This window comes from Xiphias gladius, chromosome 8 (assembly GCF_016859285.1).
Source record: "Xiphias gladius isolate SHS-SW01 ecotype Sanya breed wild chromosome 8, ASM1685928v1, whole genome shotgun sequence".
NCBI lineage: Eukaryota > Metazoa > Chordata > Actinopteri > Istiophoriformes > Xiphiidae > Xiphias > Xiphias gladius.
Genome location: NC_053407.1, coordinates 28,300,719 through 28,319,235, shown reverse-complemented (window position 1 = coordinate 28,319,235; position 18,517 = coordinate 28,300,719). Strand labels below are relative to the sequence as shown.

Sequence of the window (18,517 nt, the reverse complement as noted above, 5' to 3'; positions counted from 1 at the left end):
ATTATTATAATTAATAATAATATTGCTGTTGGTGGTGATGATGTTATTGTTGTTACTATTTTGAGATCAACCTTTTTTCTCAAGCGATTACTGAGAGTCCTCGCCTCTGCCACAGAACCGCCAGGGGGCCGAATCCCTCCGCCCTCCCTACTACGTAAAACTAGTCCGCCCCGTTTCGCCCGGCGTGTGGGGGGCTCCTTTTGTCGTGTCGCCGGCTTGGAGCTACTCCACGTGGCCGACGCGGCCGGGCACAGCACCTCTTGGTCCAGGCGAGGCGGTGTGAGCGCGAAGCGGCGGGTTTGCGTGGCGCTAGTCGGCGTTCAGCGGAGGACAGGCGGAAGGATATATGAGAGCTTTGTAAATATCGGCGGCGGCGGAGGCGAAGCGGCAGAGTGGCGGGTTTCTACGGCGGCAGGAGTAGCTTTTTTTTTTTTTCCTCTCCCCCCTCCTGTTCTGTCAAAAATGGCCGAAATGTCGATGGATTTTAACCACGTTTCCGTCGTATTTTGCCCGTGAGAAGGGCGTGTGATCCCGCTGTTGTTGTTGTTGTTTTTTTAAGCGAATATTTTTCCAGGTGTGTTTTCGATTTTCGGGGAGAAGAAGTCGGCAGCACTATGCTGCTCTCTAAACTGGGCTCCTTGTCGCACAGCGTGGATCTGCCGGCGAAGCTCCAGCTGCAGCAAGGTAACGGCGTTAACGGCGACGCGCCGGCCGGTCTTACACCGTGTTCCGCGACCCCCTCTGTCCCGTGAACCGATTACTTTTCCCCTTACCCAACCTAACCGGTCATCTTTGGGACGCCGAACCAAAACCTTAACGCCAACTGGATCCAGCTAAAATGAAATTTCTGGTCAGGTTTCTGAATCAACCGGGTCATAAAACACATGCACCAGCGATTTAACCGCCATTTTCTTGACCTTATTATTCGGTTAACAGATATTTGATTGCGACTTTAAAAAAATAAAAAAATAAAAATCTGAAAACCCACATGTACTCATTTTATAGCCGATAGCATCTACAGCATCCTATCTTTACATTAGAGAGGCTTGCAGCGGCTAAACTTTAGTAGTTTTACTGGTAAAAATATAATGTTTGTTAAATTAATGCATCTCCACTGCAGGAATCGGTTAGTGGGCGCGTTTTACTGTCTGACCTTTAAAATAAAACCATGTGGAGCCATTTTGAGAGCCGGGTGTTTTGCCAAAATGTGTAGTTATCTCGTAATAAAACTGTCTCCTCTGTTAAAATAGTGTCTGTTTTGATTATTCCTGTCTTTAGTCACGTAAGCTTGGTTTGAAGAGTTAATACGGGAGATGGTGTTGATGTTGATGCTGGACAGTCCACCATTTTTAAACGGCTGACACAAGAACAACAGGAGTCATCTGAGGACGTTTGCTCGTGTACTCGCGTGTATTCGGTTATTTTAGGATGTTTTAATGTCGAATGAAGGCCCAGTTTTTCTTTTAAAACCGTGTAAAGGGGGTCAGGCGTCGAGCTGAAGCGGCCAGACGACAACACACCGGCGGGGAGAGATGTTTTTTTTGGTGGGGTCGTAGTTTTTTTTGGCGCAATACACTATAGGGTCTCAACCGTCCAAATAAACTGAAATAACTCCAATTTTTTTTCTTCTTCTGTGCTTTGTAGCCAAAGCGGAGAAGCAGCCGTTTGAGAAACTGTACCGGCTGGACTCGGTGCTCGGCAACGGAGGATTCGGCACCGTCTACTCGGCAGTCCGCCTGGCCGACGGCCTGCCGGTAAGAGCAGGGGAGCAGCTTTGTTTTGGTCCCGGCACATGGCCGCGGCTCGCAGCGTCAAGCCTCGGAAAATGCAGGCAGCTGCGTTTCCGGCCGTAGCCTTCGAAATAAAAGCTGCACGAAAGTCTTCAAAAAATTATTAGAGATTGAAAGTTCATTCTTGACCATGGAAAGGGTTTAGTTGCTGTTTTGGAGCTCTCAATCATATCAGAGTTTTATTCAGCAGATGTTTTTTTTTTTTTAAAGTTGTCATCAAATTGTAATTGGTCAAATTTCAATTTTTTGATCACCGGCGCAACCAACGGTTGATGTCGTTATTGATTAATCTGCCTATGATTTATTTGGTTAATAGATAAATCTGTTGTTCTATAAAGTATAAAAAAAATTTTTTTTAAATGCCCTGCAGCCATCTAATCAATTGTTCCACTGTTTTTATATTTTACATGATTTAAATGTTTTTAAAAAAAAAATCAATTCACTGTCTTTGTTTTCTGTTAGAATATGTAAGGATGTCAGTTTGTATCTGAACTGAGTAAACAAACATTTTCCGATTATCACAGCTGCAGTTCCCTACGCGAACTCATGTTATGAGATTGTGCTTTTATTTGGAAGGCCGTGTGTATTCCTTTTACTTCCTATTCCATTGTTGTCAGCTGTGTAGCTTGACACAGTGCGGTGCTGCCTGGCATGTGGTCTTTGTTTTCACAAAGAGAGTGGTGGTCTATTTAGCTTTACTCTCTGCACATACTGAAATATGTTCTTGAGATTTTTGCTTTTTAGTCTTTGGGAGCAGCAAGTAGTCCTTTGTATCAGCCAAAACTGGTGGGAAAACCATCTTTATTCATTAATAAAGAAAAACATTTAAAGACTGGGGCATTTATATTTATATTATAGTCACTGTTATGCTTTATGGCTGCTGCTTATTCTTTGTTTTTGTATAAATTCCACCCTATGTTAATATGTCATGTAACTTTAGGGAGACTGTGTGTTAACGCTGTATGTTTCCATGCAGGTGGCGGTAAAGCATGTGTGCAGGGACAGAGTGACTGACTGGGGCACTCTGGTGAGATTTACCTCTATTTTTAACTTGATGATGAACAGTTTCCTGTCAGATTTATTGCTATAGTACCTCAATTGCTCTATTAGATTGTTAATTCCTTTTTATTTAAATGAGTAGTGTAATGAACATGGAGATCCTTTTTAAGAGAGATAAAAACATGTACAGTAGAAAAAATAATAAACACAATTTAAAATATTTGCATAGCCAATAGGCAAATTAGTTCCACATTGAAGAAAACACTTAAAAATGGCATTCAGAGGGATATAAAATAAGAAATTTTAACTTTGCGGTTCAATCATCCTTAAGGAATAGTTTAAAAACGTGGCAGTTTCCAAGCTCTGTGCTAAAGCTATAGTAAACTGAAATTATCCTCAATAAATGCTGTGTTTAGTTGTTATCAGACATCAGAGGTAGTAGCAATCTCTTCACTGATATTTTAAAAAACATTTTGTTTTTTTTTTCAAAATTTAAAATAAGTTTATGTTTATTAAGTGAAAGCTGAAGCATGTCAACAGCAGACTGTAAATGTGTCGTCGAAGAGTCTGTGACATAAACAGTATCATCTGCCTACAAAGCTACGTCACAAGGTGGCAGATATTACTCTAAAAATAGTGAATGGAAGAGGAACAAGAATAGACCCTTGAGGGACACCTTTACTAACTTTAAGAGCACTTGATTTGAAACATTTTAAAATTAATGACAGTATACTGTTTATTGCAATCCTACAGTATTTACATTTTTTTTAAGAGCCACAACTAACCTTTATTTTCATTTATCCATTATTATTTTCTTGATCAATCATTTTGTCTATAGAAGACAGTACTGAAAAATGACTGCCATAATTTTCCAAGGGGGAGTCATCAAATGTATAGTTTTGTCTGATCAACTGTCTGAAACCCAAATATTTGAGTTTACTATGACGCTTGACAAAGAAAAGCATCAAATGCTCCATTTCAGGGCCAACTTTTTGCCTAAAATGACTGAAATTATTATGATTATCAAAAGAATTCTTGACTGATTTTCTGCTAATTGAGTAATTGTTGCAGCTCTAAAATGTTTTCTCTCATAATTTTATGGACAGTGAGTTGATAATGACCTTTTATATTTTCTCTTTGATGCTCTCTCAGTGCGGCGCAGTGGTACCTCTGGAGATCGTGCTGTTGAAGAAGGTGGGCGGGGCGTTCGGCGGTGTGGTGCGGCTGTTGGACTGGTGGGAGCAGGCAGACGGCTGGTTGATGGTGATGGAGCGTCCCGAGCTGGCTCAGGACCTGTTTGATTACATCACGGAGCGCGGCGCGCTGGACGAGGCGGCGGCACGCGGCTTCTTCCTGCAGGTGCTGGAGGCGGTGCGTCACTGCTACACCTGCAACGTCGTCCACCGAGACATCAAGGACGAGAACCTGCTGGTGGACCTGAGGACCGGACAGATCAAACTGATCGACTTCGGCTCAGGGGCCCTCCTCAAAGACACTGCCTACACGGACTTCGATGGTGAGTCTGTTCCTCTAGACTGACCAGCCTTATCACTGTATTACACTGGTGCAGTCGCCAAGACAACAACAACAACAACAACAATATCTGAATCAGGACATTGTTTTCTGTTGGTTTGGCTTTGTAAGGTTGGAAAGCAAACGTGGAAAACACGTGTCTGAAAAGTTTGGACAAAATATGTGAATCATCAGTGTAAATATCAGGTTTATCCACATTGTTGCGGACGTGGCTGGACACTTCAAATAGTTAATTTGTGTAAAATGTAGTCAGAATCACCGTGACAACAACAAACAGTCCTGTCTGTCTGCCCTTGTCTCCTTGTGGTGTGCTCTAGTACTTCTGTCCTCCTGAGGGCCAATTAAAGTTTCACATCATGTTGACATTTTGAAAGTAAGGACATTTTTGCTGTCATAATTTTTCCAAATGGGGCAGCTGTGGAAAAGTAGGTATGTTTTTACAAAGTGAGGACCATTTTTAGAAAGTCAGGACGTTTTAGGAAAGGTGAAAATTTAGAAAAAGTGTTGACAGTCCTGGAATACGGAGGCAGGTTGTCCAGTTACTTAAAGAATCTTTTCAGGGTTTTGACTTGGTTTTAGGGTTCAGATTATAGTTGTTAGGTTAGCAGTTGGGGGATCTATTACATCGAGTGTTTTTTACAAGTACAGAAGCTCAAACCTGTGTGTGTGTGTGTGTGTGTGTGTGTGTGTGTGTGAGTGTGAGAGAGAGAGAGAGATGGGTCAACACGATGACAGAACAAGCTTTCATGTTGACTGTGAATCCGGAATGTAGGACACATGATGACCTTCCCATCACACATAAATCCTGTTTTGTTGGGTGAGGACAGATGAGCAGCATCTTTGTTCTGCTCAGGAAGTATTTTCCAGAAACGCCAGCTGCTGCTCTTGTGACCAGCAGCCCTCGCTAACAGGCAGCGTGATGGTGGTGGTGATGATGACGATGGTGATGAGTCACCGCTTCCTGCTGCTGCTGCTGGTGTTTGCCCACCACCGCCGCTCTGCGCGCTCGCTGCGACATACTGCACGCTTGTGATTCGGATCGCTGATTTATGCAGTCGAATATTTAAAATACTGTACTTGATGGCCCCCTTCCCTCATCCCTCCAGGTACGCGGGTGTACAGTCCTCCAGAGTGGATCCGGTTCCGTCGGTACCACGGTCGCTCGGCCACTGTCTGGTCGCTCGGTGTGCTGCTGTACGACATGGTGTGCGGGGACATCCCCTTCGAACAGGATGAGGAGATCCTGAGAGGACAGATCTACTTCAGACGCAAAATCTCCACAGGTCAGTCCGGGTCCGCTCTGCGTGGACCTGGTTTTAGATCGAATGCCACACACTGTCTTAAACTTTAGAGACTCGAAACCTGTTGCGGACAAACTATACAGCCAAAGTATGTGTTTGTTTAAAGATGGCGCTTTGGTGCTGCAGGGTTTTTATTTCCTGTCGCTCTTCTCCACCTCCTCGTGATTCTGTCACAGAGTGCCAGCAGCTGATTGGCTGGTGTCTGAGCCAGCAGCCGTCTAACCGGCCGACCCTGGAGCAGATCCTCCTCCACCCCTGGGTGACCGGCAGCGACAGTCAGCAGACAGACGATGGCAGCATCACGCTTCACGCCATTACAGCTGACGACTCCTCTTCCTCCTCCTCTTCCTCCTCCTCCACCTCCTCCTCCTCATCTTCCTCCTCAAACCAGCAGAGCCTCTGATTTTCCGCATGATCATGGGGTTGTAGCTCCAAGGAAGTGTTTTCTGGTGACGGAGCAAGTTGTGGTCACAGTTACAGGATGCAGTTGATTCTGTGTGCCCCCCCCCCCACACACACACACACACAGACACACACACAGACAGACTATGGAGCAGCTCTTATAGATCCTCAACACCTGTTTTCCATCCAGTGTTGCTGTTTGAGTGCCTTGACTTTAAAAGCTGCTGAGGGTGGAGTAACGCCGTGGTAAGGGGTGGAGGGTTCTTCAGATGTTCCACAGAATCCTCGTGGTTCAAAATATAAATGTACTCATTGGCTGAGTTCAGCTCCATAGCAACCATGTGGGGTCAGATCAGTGCAGCAGAACAAAGGTGAACACCCCTGAAATGTTACAATCCTCTATAGGGCTCCAACTACATATATTCCACTATAAATGAACCTGTTCATTATTTTGTCCATTGATTGTTTGGTCTATAAAATGTCAGAAAACAGTGAAAATGTTCATCCCACTGCTTAGAGTCCAAGATCAAGAGTCAAAATCCCAAACTTATTAGGGTTACGGTGATTATAGGACAGAGAAAAGCATCGACTAATTGTTTCAGCCCTAATTGTCTGTGTTGCATCTTAACTATTCAACCCCATCTCCCCCCAGAGCAGGATCAACCAGCTTTGAGTGTGACAAGCTATGGCGAGCAGCTGGTTAGCTTAGCTTAGCTTAGTTTAGCCCAAAGACTGGAAACGGGGAAAGGGCCTGGCTTTGACCGAAAGTAACAAAATCCACTCAACATCGCCTCTAAAGCTCACCAATTAACACGTTACATCTTGCTTGTTTAAAATCTGCAAAAAACAAACTTTCAAAATGACAGTTTGTAGTTTTACAGGGAGTTATGTGTCGGACTATTACTTGGCTCTGAGCCGTTACAAGGCAGGTTACAGGCCCTGAACAGGAAGTTGTGTGGCTCATAACCTCCCGTAAAAATGGCAGAGAGTTGCTTTTATGGTTTTATGGGCTAAGCAAACAAGATACCATGTGTTAATCAGTGAGCTTTAGAGGAACTCGTAGACAGATTTTGTTACCTTGAGACCGAGGCGGGCTAGCTGTTTCCAGTCTTCGTGCTAAGCTAACCAGCTGCTGCTGGTAGCGTCACACTTGGCGTACAGGCGGGAGTGCGGCATCAGTTTTCTCTTTCAAGAAAGCGAATAAGTACATTTCCCCAAATCTCTTAACTTTTTCATAAGTTTTCAAAGAACATTTTCCGTCCACTCGCAAAACGCACCCCACACACCTTGTAATGTGAGCACTGAGGCGGCGAAGGATCCTCACCTGCTGATGTGGTGGAATACTTGAAAACACAACACTTATTATCTCACACACACACACACACACACACGCTCCTCTAGACGGCTGAGACTGGTTCGGGACACCACAACTGAGTCTCAGTTCTGATACCAAAACGTGGCTTTTTAATACTTTTATTTCCTTCATGTCACATTTTTCTCAACCTTCAGTTTTCACTCTTGTCTGAACACAAACAGGCGAGAACTCTTCCTGACTGAAATCCAGGCTAAAATGGACACAATTATGATTTGTCCGACATTTTCAGATTTAATAAGTAGTAAATCTGACCCAGCCTTCACTGTGGACTTTAAGAAGTGACAGTGCCGACATCCTGCCGCTCCTCAGTTTAGCTTCAAACTCGAAAAGGAGGCATAACTTCATCTCTAGTTGGTGGTTTTGTCATTTATTTTCTCAGTTTCCTCGGGTTCGGTATTTGAAATTTTTTGGATGGTGGTGTCAGTACGATACATTTCGATGTTGACACCACAACAGTTTTTCTATGAAACAGTTTTTGTTTTTTGCATTAGTTCTGAAAAACGTTCTGAGGTTCCATGGTCAGTACCGTCTTTTTTTTTTTTTCTCATTCATTTTTAATGTCTCCCTCTCACAGGAAATGCTCGCACTCAGCTGTATCCTCAGTTTGTCTGAAATTTTGTTTGCAAACATTATTTTCTCCATCTTCTCTTTTAACCCTCAATCTTGGGGTGTAAAATGCACAATCAATGCAAATACTCTGTTTTGTATTTTGAATATACTGTATAATTTTGTGTTTTATATGCATATTTTGTACATGGAGCGTGTTTTTATTTATTTACTGAGACATTCCTCATCCTGTGTTTATTTATCTTCTGTTGAACCTTTTATTAAATTTTTCTCATATATATAAATATATATATATATTTTTTTTTTTCTTTTTTTCCTGTGAGCTAAGACAAGGACAAAGTCAGGTTCAGGTTTTGAGTTTTCTCACATCAGGTTTAAGTTTTAACTAATTTCTCAAATTCTCATTGCATGTGTTAGTTTTTTTTTACATGTTTTGAATGTAAAGTTCTGACAGGAAAAAGTATTTTTTCATGGAAATTTTTCAAATTAAACCTTTTGTATATAAACTTATTTTCTGTGTGACGTGTTGGCTCTTTTCAGACTAACTTTTCGTTGTACCAACCACATTACCTAAAAAAAATAACCTCAGATTTACATCGGTGTCTTAATTAATGTCGAATCTCCTTGAGGGAGTCTCTGATACAAGAGGGAAACATTATATTTACATTATTTTAAGACCTTAATGTTGTCATTGTAATAAAATGAAAAGTCAAAGGAGACAGAAAAATTGCTGTTAACATAACTTGTTAAATGGTCTTTTTCATTAAAGAAACAAAAGTCAAAACTACTGAGTAAGTTGAATATGAATTTAGTTTTGTTTTTTTTAATTGTTGGAATGGAGGTAATCAGTTTGCATTTAGCAGACTTTGGATATATATATATATTTTACATTAACACCCATTTCATAACCCTGTAAATAATACAAAAATGGGACATAGATCCCTTAATAAGCACCTCTGTGACTCAGCATTACTGCCTTTGAAAATGCATAATACTGAACCTTCTTTAAAAAAAAAACAAAAAAACAAATCGTGGCATTTTTTACATTAATTTTGGTTCATAGCGTGCTAACAGCAAACAATTGGAAACGAGCAGCGGTGGAAGAAGCACTCATTTCTTACACTTACGTAAAAGTAGTAATATCACGGTGCAGAAATCCTCCACTCTGGCTTTCAACAGGTTACTTAAGTAATCGTATTAGCATCAAAATACACTGGGAGTACCAACAGTAAACAAGTCACTATGCAGAATGCAATAATACTAAATCATTTTTTGTATGATTGAATTGAATGTTCTGGTTGGCATCTTAATATTACACCACAATGGCTTTGTTGATTCATACATTAATATGAATAATCTCAGTCCACAAAGTAACTAGTAGCTATAGCTGGCAAATAAATGCAGGGGAGTTAAAAGGCACAATATTTGTGTCTGAAAAGCAGTGAAGTGGAAGTATGAAGTAGCAGAAAATGGAAGCACTCAAGTAAAGTACAAATACCTCAAAACTGTATTTAAGTACAGTACTTGCAGTATTTTTTTTTTCTTAATTTTTGTGTATAATAATAATCCCATTTCCACTGTGATGTTTTAGTTTTTTCTGTCTGTTTATTTTCATTTTTTTTTTTTTAATTCTTTTGTTTGACAATTTTTTTTTCTCGCAGAAAAATAAAAATATCCTGTCACTGGGACCCATTGATTGAAAAATGTGTGTTGTTGTTTTTTTTTTTTTTTTCCTGTTTTATTACCTCCGAGTGTTTTACACGTCGTCTCCCTACAAAGCAGTTTAATTGTATCTGCAGCGACACCGTGTGGCCGGACAGTACAAAAGGGAGAAAAACAAAAACTAACATTATTTTTTAAATAATTTAGACAATTTCAAGTTACAATCTCATCACCTGCATTACAGCGTCTATATGGTTTCGGTTTGAGGTTGATTCTGTTGGTTTTGGAAAGCAGCTGTTCTTTACTTTGACGCTTTTTCTAAAGTTTAGTTTATGTGGGAAGACTCTAGGAAATATGATCCTCATGACCGGTTCATTCTGAACGTAATGTTGCTTTTCTCTTTTCTTTTCTTTTTGTTTTTTGGGGGGGGTTATATTGCGTTTATAACGTGAGAAATTAGTTTAAAAACACGTTAAAACACCACTGTGTGTGAGTGTGTGTGTACACAAGAAATCGCGGCTTGAAATACACCTTCAGGTGCATCGACAAAGCTCGTCGTCGTTAAAGTTTTAAGTATTGTTTAAAAAGATAAGCATTTAATTTTTAAAGCAGACACGACGGAGTCTGCGTGAGAGCGTCGTTTTGAACAGGCACTTCCGGGACAGCTAACGAGAACAGGTCCTTCCAGTATCAACGCGTGAACAGTGAGTAAAAAAAAAAAAAATTACGGCACATAAAGTCTGTTTAAATGAGATATAATGTCATTGTTTTGCCTTCATTGCTTAGTAGAATTTTTGTATATACTTAACCTCAGACACGTACACCGACCTAACACCAGACAACGAGCTCAGGCGGCCGTGGAGTCTTTCGTTTCTTGTGCAGTCGAAACCAAACTCCGTCTAAAAATTGGACTAGACAAGGCTAACCGGTTTCCTTCGCCGATAAGTGACGGGTATATTATAACTAAAGACATCACTAGATTCCCCAAGATGCGCTCTTCGACTCGGCCGACAGAATACACCGAACACCACTCATTTGTATAAAATCTTGACTTCAGGAGTTGGTACTCACATGTCGTTTGTTACAGTGTTGTGTGGTCGGAACATTCTATCCGGCGAACTGATAATAATAATGGACCCAGTTGACGTTTTAACGTTATTTGGTAATGTTGGAGCTCCTATTTGTATTTTTTTGAGAAGCAAAAAAATCATAAAATTTGCGGATTGTTAAATGGAGTTTGGCCTTGTCTGTATTTTACAGACATTGGAATAAAACAATAGTAAAATATATAAAAACAGATGAAACATCAGTCGGTTTTTAAAACAATCATGAGCTGAAGTCCTAGAATAATCCAGACAGCAGAGTTTTGTTTCACAACAAGTCGTCATATCGTGGCAGTAATACCTCTGAAAGAAGACAGACCAGTCTGAAGGAGGCTGGTGTGTAACTGGTTCTGTGTGTGTGCGTCTCCCATCAGAGGGGTCGGAGGTCAGGATGGGTCGCTCCTCCAAAGACAAGCGGGACATCTACTACCGTCTGGCCAAAGAGGAGGGCTGGAGAGCCAGGAGCGCCTTCAAGCTGCTGCAGCTCGACCACGAATTCAACCTGTTCACAGGTGAGACCCAGAGGACGCCTGGGACGCCTCGAGACAGGTGAAGTTAGCACCAGAGCCACAATAGCCACGATAGTGAGAAGCAAGCCAGGTTGAAATAAGCCGGAATGATCCTTTAAGATCTCTAACAACGTCTCAAATCATCATGCAGTTTTATCATTTATTCGACCGACGCGGTTCACATTACAGATATCCACAATGCATTTATGACAAGTCAGAACCTTCAGAGTAAGAATTTACCATCGACTTGTACGGAGAATCTAATTAAAGATTTTTACCATTGGGTCATTCAGTGTCACGTTGATTTGACATTGAGTGACCCAATTCAGTTTTTACCGAAAAGTGAATTCCTGATATCTCCGATTTAAATTATGACTAGTGAAAACTCAAAGTCTAGATACCTTTTCCCTGTCTGGTTCTGGTTCTGGTTCTGGCTCTGGCAGAGGGGCTCCCCTGACCTCTCTGGGATCTTTGATACTCCTTCGGCATCCGTCCGGGCTTCTGTCCCTTGCCTGTATTCACCTGCTGTCTTGTAATAAATGTCAGATTTATCATAGATGAATTTACTTACTTTTTCTTTCTCTCTCAGGTGTGAACAGAGCGGTGGATCTGTGTGCAGCTCCTGGCAGCTGGAGTCAGGTCCTCAGTCGGAAACTCAGGTGCCCCCCCCAAATGAACATATACTCACCTGGACAGAAGTCCTCTGTGTGGCCACAGTTTAACTGTCGAATCCCGGTTTAATGAAATGAAACGGATCTCAATAATACCACGAGTTTGTTATTTCCATTCAGAGGTCGGGAGGAGAAGGCTGAGAAGGGTGAGGCGGGTGAGGAGGTGAAGATCGTGGCGGTGGACCTGCAGGCCATGGCTCCTCTGCCAGGAGTCACTCAGATCCAGGGAGACATCACCAAGGTGGGGAGATAAGTCTGAGAGTCATTGCTGTCGGTTCTTCGTGTATTTCTTTCTGTTCACGTTCCTCGAACTGAATCTGGGCACTGCTCAGGAGGTGATACCAAATCCAAACACAGATACTTCCAGGGTTTCAGAGGTTCTCGGGTTCCCCAAGGAGGTTCCACGGAGCCGTCAAGTTAGTGTTCCGTGAGTGTTCTAGCGGTTGCTGTAAAAGTGGTACGGTTGTATGCAGATGTTTGGCCACCTCCCGGGGCAAATGACGTATTTTTGTAGATATTTTTCAAATCCAAACCCTGCAGCAAAAAGACATTTGAAAATGATCCCTTCTTCAAATTAAGGTGATCCTGCAGATCCCCTCAAGTTTTCTGAAAATTTTTTTTTAGGCCGTCCTGCAGCAGGTCTAAGATCTACACACAGATACGCAGTGATGTTCAGGTCTGGGGGACTGTGGGAGCCGTCCCGAAAGCTTCGGCTTGTGTTTCCTAAAGTAGTTGGAAGTGGAAGTATGGATTTTGAGGTCTGCTTTGGATCATTGTCCTGTTTCAGGAGTCAGCCTCCTTTCACTTTCACTTTCTTGACTGACTGCAGGACATCTGCATCTAGCATTTGCTGATATTTAGTGGAATCCAGTCTTCCCTGTGTTTCGGCTTCCACACAACCCCAGAGAATAATATTTCCACTCACATGATTAACAGTTGGCAAGTGGCGCGGGGGGGGGGTGTTATAAAGTAGTGAGGAACGGACATGCCACAATAAGTGTTTCATTTTTTTTCTCTTTCTTAAGCTCATGAAATAAAAAGTGACAGTTCATTAACCTTTGAGGGAAATTTTTTTAATGTCTGTTTTCTGGAGGGGTTGGATCTACTTCCTTTCACTCCAGAAATCAACAAAATGTGTCATGTGCCCCGGGGGTGGCCAAACCTTGCACACAACCGCACCTGATGTAGTTTCAGTGATCGTAGAGGAGGTTCTAACAAGATCAAAACGGGTTCATTCCTGAGATCCTCAAAGATTCCTAAACCCTTTCACCCTCACTGGAACTTACGTGTTATTACTCACTTACTAAACTCACTTGGAATTTTAAGCTTCTGCAGGATTTCTTTGCAAAATAACATAAAATAAAAAGTATAGTTGTATTAATTTAGTGTATATTTTTGAAATAGAAACTGCAATGAGTGGCAATTTTAAAAAAAAAAAACTTTGAAAAAATCCCAAAATATTCCCAGAGATATTAATTTTTAATCTGACTGCAACTTTTTTTTTTTTCACAGTTTGACAGAAATAATGCTAAATTAATTAATTAATTAAAACTGATTAACATGATTCCTCAGTTTGTGGCAAAATGAAAAGAAAATATAGTGGAATTGTTTGGGTTCCATTACGGTAGAAAAATAAAGGATCGCCTGTCTGCAGTGGAGCAAACTTAAAAACTGGTTTGATGTGCTGGACGGTGTTGGTCCCGGCAGGAACCTGGATTCAGAGTAAACCTGGTAGAAAATCAGTAATGATCACAATAACCTTTTTAAAGACGTAGATCTGAAATGAGAACCTCGCACCAGAGACTCACAAAAGCGTCTCAGTGCAGAGCTGAGTGTCACGTGACCCGTGTCGCCTTCTTCCTCTCAGGTGTCGACAGCTCAGGAGATAATCCGGCACTTTGAGGGTCAGCCGGCCGACCTCGTGGTGTGTGACGGAGCTCCAGACGGTGAGACGCTCACTCTCTCACCGGTCCTCACCTGGTCTTAGGTCTCCTGCGTCTCCCCGTTTGCCTTGTTTCTATTCAGCCCTCAGGAGTTTGTTTCCTGCTCTGTTTCCGCAGTAACCGGGCTCCACGACGTTGATGAGTACATCCAGGCTCAGCTCCTATTGGCCGTGAGTACAGAGGCGTGTTTGCGTTCACCTGTCGGTTTGTGACGTCGGTTGCTGACAGCTGCTTGTGTTTCAGGCTCTGAATATCACCACTCACGTCCTGAAACCTGGAGGAACGTTTGTGGCCAAAGTGAGTCCAACTTTTATTCATGACTCTTATTAAATATTCTTTTGATATTTTAGAGCTCTGTACAAAAGTCCACTGAAGAAAGTGTAAAGTATTTCTGTGGAGAGACCTAGTGGTGGACATTGTATTTGGCAGCTCCTGGTTGGGAACAACAAAGTTACAGGTTGGGCCCAGTATTGAAATGAGCTTGTTTGCTCTCTGGTCGAGAGCGAGATGAGAAGACTTCCCTGGTGACACCACAGGCTCAGTTGGGCTCTGGTGATTCAACACAACTGTACCTTACTGAACTGTGACCAAAGAATCTCAACTCAAAGGTCCAATAATAGGAAAAATAACTTATTTGACAGCGAGGTGCATTTCAGAGATTTGCCTGTTATCCAATCTGTTAATGTATATAAAAAAATAAAATCTAATATAGACTGCACTGCCTCTGCCCATTTTCAGTCTGATATCTTTATTGATTTTTATTAACAAGTGGTGATATCTGTAAGGACCACCAAGGTCCACAGAGGCAGCGCTATTGTTTAACTGTCAAATGAAAACATGAACCTTAACGTCACCTTCAGCAAAACATTATATTTCATGTCTGACACCGAATTTAATTTTCCAAAAGGAATCATGTTATATATCAAAGCGCAATGGACATTTCAGTGGGAGCAGTAAATTAGGAAAGGACATTAACTGGCCGTTCATCTTGGGAGCTGGGCCGTTGCTTGCCAAGGACAAAAATCAAAACTTAATAAAGTGACGTTATAGCAGTCTTAGGACAAGAACTATAACAACTTTGAGCTTGGCTCAAAATCTCCACCAGAGCCACCGCTTGGCGCGAAATGCATTCTGGGATGCTTAGCTGATGTTTCAAGCGGTCGAATCAAATTTGCTTTTGATTGTTCGCAAATCAGATTAACTGACACCGAGAAGTTTGAAAAAGTAAAAATCATTGGCCCCACATCTGGTCGTTGTGGATATTTACCAGAGTGTAAAAAGGTTCCTGCCGTGGACGTCGTGTCTCCTGCCTGATCAGACTGTATCAACCCCGTCCTGTCCCGTGTGTCTCAGATCTTCAGAGGGAAAGATGTGACGCTGCTGTACTCTCAGCTGAAGATCTTCTTCAGCGGTGTGACCTGCGCTAAGCCTCGCAGCAGCAGGAACTCCAGCATTGGTGAGTCGCCGCCGCCGCCGCGGCTGACCGATCACACATCTGGAGACAAACCCCGTTATACATCAGCCACAGACACGAGACGCTGTTTTACTCAAAAGAAGTAAAAATCGGAGACTCGCAGACCTTAATTTTAACTCGAAGTAAAAACTGATTAAATTGTGTGGATTTTAACAAATTAATGAACCCACCATGTTTGCATGTAATCTGTTGACATCCACTGTCCGTCTCTGTCCGTCTGTGTGCAGAGGCGTTCGTGGTGTGTCAGAATTACTCTCCCCCGGAAGGTTACGTCCCCAACATGTCCAACCCTCTGCTGGATCACTCCTACGGTAACTATGAGCCCTTTTCCACGTGTGGTCTGTGTCTGCATATCTGATCAAGAAAAGCTTGTGCGTCAATGCGCGCGCACACACACACAGATGATACGCTCAGTGTCGGTATCTTGTCCAAGGACACAGCGACATGCGGACTGGAGGAGCCGGCCTTCCGGTTTGCGGACGACCCGCTCTACCTCCTGAGCCACAGCCGGCCCATGTTTGAGATAAAACACAAACACTTGGTACCAGCAGTATTGACGCAAAGCCCCGTAATGAGACGTCACACGGATCACGGGTTAATACCGGAAAGAGATAATGGGGTCTAGCCTACCAACATCTGACACCAGGGGCAGACCAGCTGAGACTTTGAGTAGAGTCCCGTGTCCTCAAAGGTTGACTGTTCCCCACAGAAGTCACATGAGATGTTAGTTCTCCTTTCAAAGGCTACATACAGTAGTATGGATCAGTCTTTAGTTTCCCTGCACGCGCCGGCCCTGGTTCTCCTCTGTCTGTTCTCAGTCTGGGTTCTGGTCTCTGTCCGTCAGATGTGGACTTCAACCAGCTGGAGGGTCCGAACCGTGTCATCGTTCCTTTCCTGGCCTGCGGCGACCTCAGCGCCTTCGACTCAGACAGGACCTACCCTCTGCAGGTGAGGAGACGCAGCTGTATCTTCCTGGTCTCTGGTCTTCTGGTCTCTGGTCAATCAAAACATGGATCAGGGTTCAGTCATTTCATTCTTTTAACAGTAGTTATTCCAGTTTCAGTTTGGTTGTAACTGCCCTGTTTATCAGGCTTCTTACTTTATCACTATGAAACTATTATTATTATTATTATTATTATTTATTTATTTATTTATTTTTTAACATTCCAATAATTTACCCATTAATAATGATGCTTTTTTTATGTTTAATGGGATAATTAATGGATAAATGAACTGATGGTAATATATTAAGGTATTTTCAGGTAGTGACGTTCATTTTCAGTGAAGGGCAAAACTGGTAAATTAAAGGGAATTTTATCCCTTAAAACCCCCTTAAACCATGCGGACAATATTTTAAAGAAAACCCTTAATATATTATAATCCGTTAATTTATCCATTAATTATTTCAAAATGAAGTGAAGCCCTGAACTTGCATCTTAATTGAAACTGAAGGTCCTTTAAAGGTTCAGATTAGGGTTCCTGTAAAGTTATGTTGTAAATTTTAACTGTATTTTAATTGGAATTTTAAGGCATTTTCAAGGTTTAAATGATGACTTTTGTGTTATAAATTTTAAGGAATTTTTACTTCATAAAAACCCTGAAATCATGCAAATAATCCATTAAAAATATCTAAACATATTAGACTGTAATCCGTCTGTATTGGAATAGAAAAATAGAGATCCTTTTAAGGTACAAACTAAGGGGTACCTGTAATTTTTAGGGGTGTTAATCTCTTAAACACCCTTAATCCATGCAGAAAATCTATTTAAAATATATTCCAGTTCGTTAATGTATCTATTAATGTGTCCCAAATCTGGGTTCATATTATTAATTATTTGAATGCTGAATATAAAAATCCCTGAAATTATTGTTATTTTCTGGCTGATACATATTTCAGAGCCGTAACACAAACCAGAGCCCCAACTTTAATAACTCCTTAAACTGATCCTTAATGGATCCGTCAAATATTTCATTTAAATTAAGGGGAAAGTCATGTACTCATTTTAAGTGGTTTAGTTTTTCAAATTAAGGGACCTCTGCCCACCACACAGACCTTTGTTTTCAGGGGTAACTTAAGTTGTTTTCTTCACACAAACACACTCTCAGACTTGGTGGCGTCCACTTTCTTTCCGCAGTTGGATGCTGGTAAACAGTACCAGTACACCCCCCCGACTCAGCCGCCCATCCGCCCCCCCTACCAGCAGGCCTGCCACCTCCGCAAAAACAACCTGCTGTCCAGAGAGGACGCTCCGTCCGCCTGTCCCAGCCGGAGTCCAGACGAGCCAGAGCCACCGGCCGAGTCCACGTGAGCTTGTCTCGCTGCTGCTGCTGCTGATTGGTGCAAAAACACCGGGAGACAAAGGACAGCGTCATCGTTAAAGGAACGGTCTGGCATTTTCGGAAAGTCTTGTTTTATTTGTGTGCGGTCCAGAAACTGTTAGCCTCCTGCAGTACCCTCCTACTTTGGGTCTCCGTGCTGTGCTAGGCTAAACTCGTTCTGGATCTCTGTACCAGATGTTTGTCCAATCGGGGAAGCATGTTTTTATTGTTGTGTCTGATTTTACGTAGAGTTCTTTGTGACAGATCCCTCATCCACCAGGCTGAGGGAATTGTGAACATTTTATTTTTTAAAAATAAAAGTCATTCTTTGGAGGCGGACCAGCATTAAAGTTCACATTTATTTACATGAATTTTGAAAGTGATTAAATTCTGAATTATGTTTTTTTTTTGGTCCATTAACAATTTCAAAAAAATCCTTGTCCACCACGGAGTCTTAGTAAGAGGTGTGTGTGTGTGTGTGTGTGATCAAAAACTCTTTACTGGGTAACAAACAAAGAATCCCTCACACGTTTCGGTCCTTACACCTTCATCGGGCAGAGTTAAAATAAACAAAGCTGTCTACGCTTTGTCTACAGTACCTTTGTCTGTCTGAGAACAATAACTTTGTTAATAAATTGAGTGCAAGTGATTGACAGTGTTGTCTGTAAACAATAAAAAAAAAGAAATTAAATAAAAACCCTTATTGTGCTGCCATCTACTGCCTGGTTTAAGCATAGTTTTAAAAAGTAAGTAAAATTTCGTGTATACTTCAAGTTTGGGAGACGTCCAACTTTGCCTTTCCTGAGCTTTGAGGAGATTCATTCAAAGCTTCTAAACTGGGTTTTCTTTGATCTAAAATTACAGGAACT

At 41.9% G+C, this 18,517-nt stretch overlaps 2 protein-coding genes across 3 annotated transcripts; both read left to right on the top strand.

The window, feature by feature from the left end:
* Positions 1 to 275: 275 nt before the first annotated feature.
* LOC120792934 (serine/threonine-protein kinase pim-3-like) lies at positions 276 to 8,667 on the top strand. Its single transcript, XM_040132334.1, has 6 exons — positions 276 to 684; positions 1,645 to 1,754; positions 2,767 to 2,817; positions 3,942 to 4,305; positions 5,429 to 5,605; positions 5,800 to 8,667. The coding sequence occupies exons 1-6, from the start codon at positions 615 to 617 to the stop codon at positions 6,024 to 6,026; spliced, it is 999 nt and encodes a 332-aa protein (XP_039988268.1). The 5' UTR covers positions 276 to 614; the 3' UTR covers positions 6,027 to 8,667.
* Positions 8,668 to 10,252: 1,585 nt separating this feature from the next.
* On the top strand, positions 10,253 to 18,013 carry ftsj1 (FtsJ RNA 2'-O-methyltransferase 1). 2 transcript variants are annotated; one of them, XM_040134236.1, is made up of 11 exons: positions 10,253 to 10,333; positions 11,107 to 11,244; positions 11,831 to 11,900; positions 12,033 to 12,153; positions 13,780 to 13,858; positions 13,973 to 14,025; positions 14,099 to 14,152; positions 15,209 to 15,311; positions 15,557 to 15,640; positions 16,174 to 16,277; positions 17,465 to 18,013. In XM_040134236.1, the coding sequence occupies exons 2-11, from the start codon at positions 11,124 to 11,126 to the stop codon at positions 17,636 to 17,638; spliced, it is 963 nt and encodes a 320-aa protein (XP_039990170.1). In that variant the 5' UTR covers positions 10,253 to 10,333; positions 11,107 to 11,123; the 3' UTR covers positions 17,639 to 18,013. The 2 variants fall into 2 exon arrangements, with proteins under 2 accessions (XP_039990170.1, XP_039990171.1); XM_040134237.1 differs by lacking the exon at positions 10,253 to 10,333 and adding an exon at positions 10,358 to 10,581.
* Positions 18,014 to 18,517: the final 504 nt, after the last annotated feature.

Excerpts from the sequence above, each read along its gene's own strand:
- LOC120792934 (XM_040132334.1), top strand. The coding sequence starts at position 615 with ATGCTGCTCTCTAAACTGGGCTCCTTGTCGCACAGCGTGGATCTGCCG. Across the intron at positions 1,755-2,766 it reads GCCTGGCCGACGGCCTGCCG|GTGGCGGTAAAGCATGTGTG; the intron begins GTAAGAGCAGGG and ends GTTTCCATGCAG. Across the intron at positions 5,606-5,799 it reads CAGACGCAAAATCTCCACAG|AGTGCCAGCAGCTGATTGGC; the intron begins GTCAGTCCGGGT and ends ATTCTGTCACAG.
- ftsj1 (XM_040134236.1), top strand. The coding sequence starts at position 11,124 with ATGGGTCGCTCCTCCAAAGACAAGCGGGACATCTACTACCGTCTGGCC. Across the intron at positions 14,026-14,098 it reads AGGCTCAGCTCCTATTGGCC|GCTCTGAATATCACCACTCA; the intron begins GTGAGTACAGAG and ends CTTGTGTTTCAG. Across the intron at positions 15,312-15,556 it reads CAGCAGGAACTCCAGCATTG|AGGCGTTCGTGGTGTGTCAG; the intron begins GTGAGTCGCCGC and ends GTCTGTGTGCAG.